At 49.9% G+C, this 931-nt stretch overlaps 1 protein-coding gene across 1 annotated transcript in view; it reads left to right on the top strand.

Annotated features, from left to right (window-relative positions):
• The window catches only part of VPS28 (VPS28, ESCRT-I subunit), a 22,926-nt gene extending 22,644 nt beyond the window's left edge, over window positions 1-282 (top strand). Inside the window, exons 3-4 of the mRNA XM_018575057.1 lie at window positions 101-217; window positions 253-282. Coding sequence (XP_018430559.1) covers window positions 101-217; window position 253 — 118 coding nt within the window. The 3' untranslated portion in view covers window positions 254-282. The remainder of the gene's footprint in view (window positions 1-100; window positions 218-252) is intronic.
• The last annotated feature ends 649 nt before the right edge of the window (window positions 283-931 follow it).

Raw genomic sequence — 931 nt, 5'->3', positions numbered from 1 at the left:
CCCCTCTGTCGGGGGGCCCCCCCCCCCCCCCCCCCGGAGGGCGCTCTGTTTTGTGTCCTCGTCACCCTCTCTGACGCCTCCTATTCTCTTCTTGTGTCAGGTTGCAGAAGCTCAGCAGTATGTCGGCGTCGGATGAACTCGATGATTCTCAAGTCCGTCAGATGTTGTTTGATCTGGAAGCTGCATACAACGCCTTCAACCGATTCCTTCATTCCTAATGGCTGCTGGGACTGAACTTTGTGTTCCCACAAGATGCGAGGAGCCCTGACCACCGTTATCCTATCATTGAGATCCGTCGTTATCCTAGAACACTTCCAGTAATGTATCTGTGCTCACCCCTCCCCCACCCTCCTCTATGTATACTGATCAATAAATATGTCTTCTTTATATATTATCCATCGGAATCCTCATTGGTGGATGAGTGGGGGAGGCTGTTCTCCATCTTGGATTATGGTGACACTGTGGATGGCTTGGTGAGGACATACAGTTGTCTTCTGGAAACATGTAGAAAGGGCCAGAACAGTGCAAGTTGGACTCCATATAAATGTCATGTATACAGAAGAGATGGACACGTGGAGAGACGTGTATACAGAAGAGATGGACACGTGGAGAGACGTGTATACGGAAGAGACGGACATGTGGAGAGACGTGTATACGGAAGAGACGGACATGTGGAGAGATGTGTATACAGAAGAGATGGACATGTGGAGAGACGTGTATACAGGAGAGACGTGTGTACAGACGTGTATACAGAAGAGACGTGTGTACAGACGTGTATACAGGAGAGACGGACACGTGGAGAGACGTGTATACGGAAGAGACGGACATGTGGAGAGACGTGTATACGGAAGAGACGGACACGTGTACAGACGTGTATACAGAAGAGACGGACATGTGGAGAGACGTGTATACAGAAGAGACGGACACGTGG

This window comes from Nanorana parkeri, unplaced genomic scaffold (assembly GCF_000935625.1).
Source record: "Nanorana parkeri isolate BGI_ZX_2015 unplaced genomic scaffold, ASM93562v1 scaffold3501, whole genome shotgun sequence".
Classification (NCBI taxonomy): domain Eukaryota; kingdom Metazoa; phylum Chordata; class Amphibia; order Anura; family Dicroglossidae; genus Nanorana; species Nanorana parkeri.
This window is presented reverse-complemented; position numbering and strand designations above follow the sequence as displayed.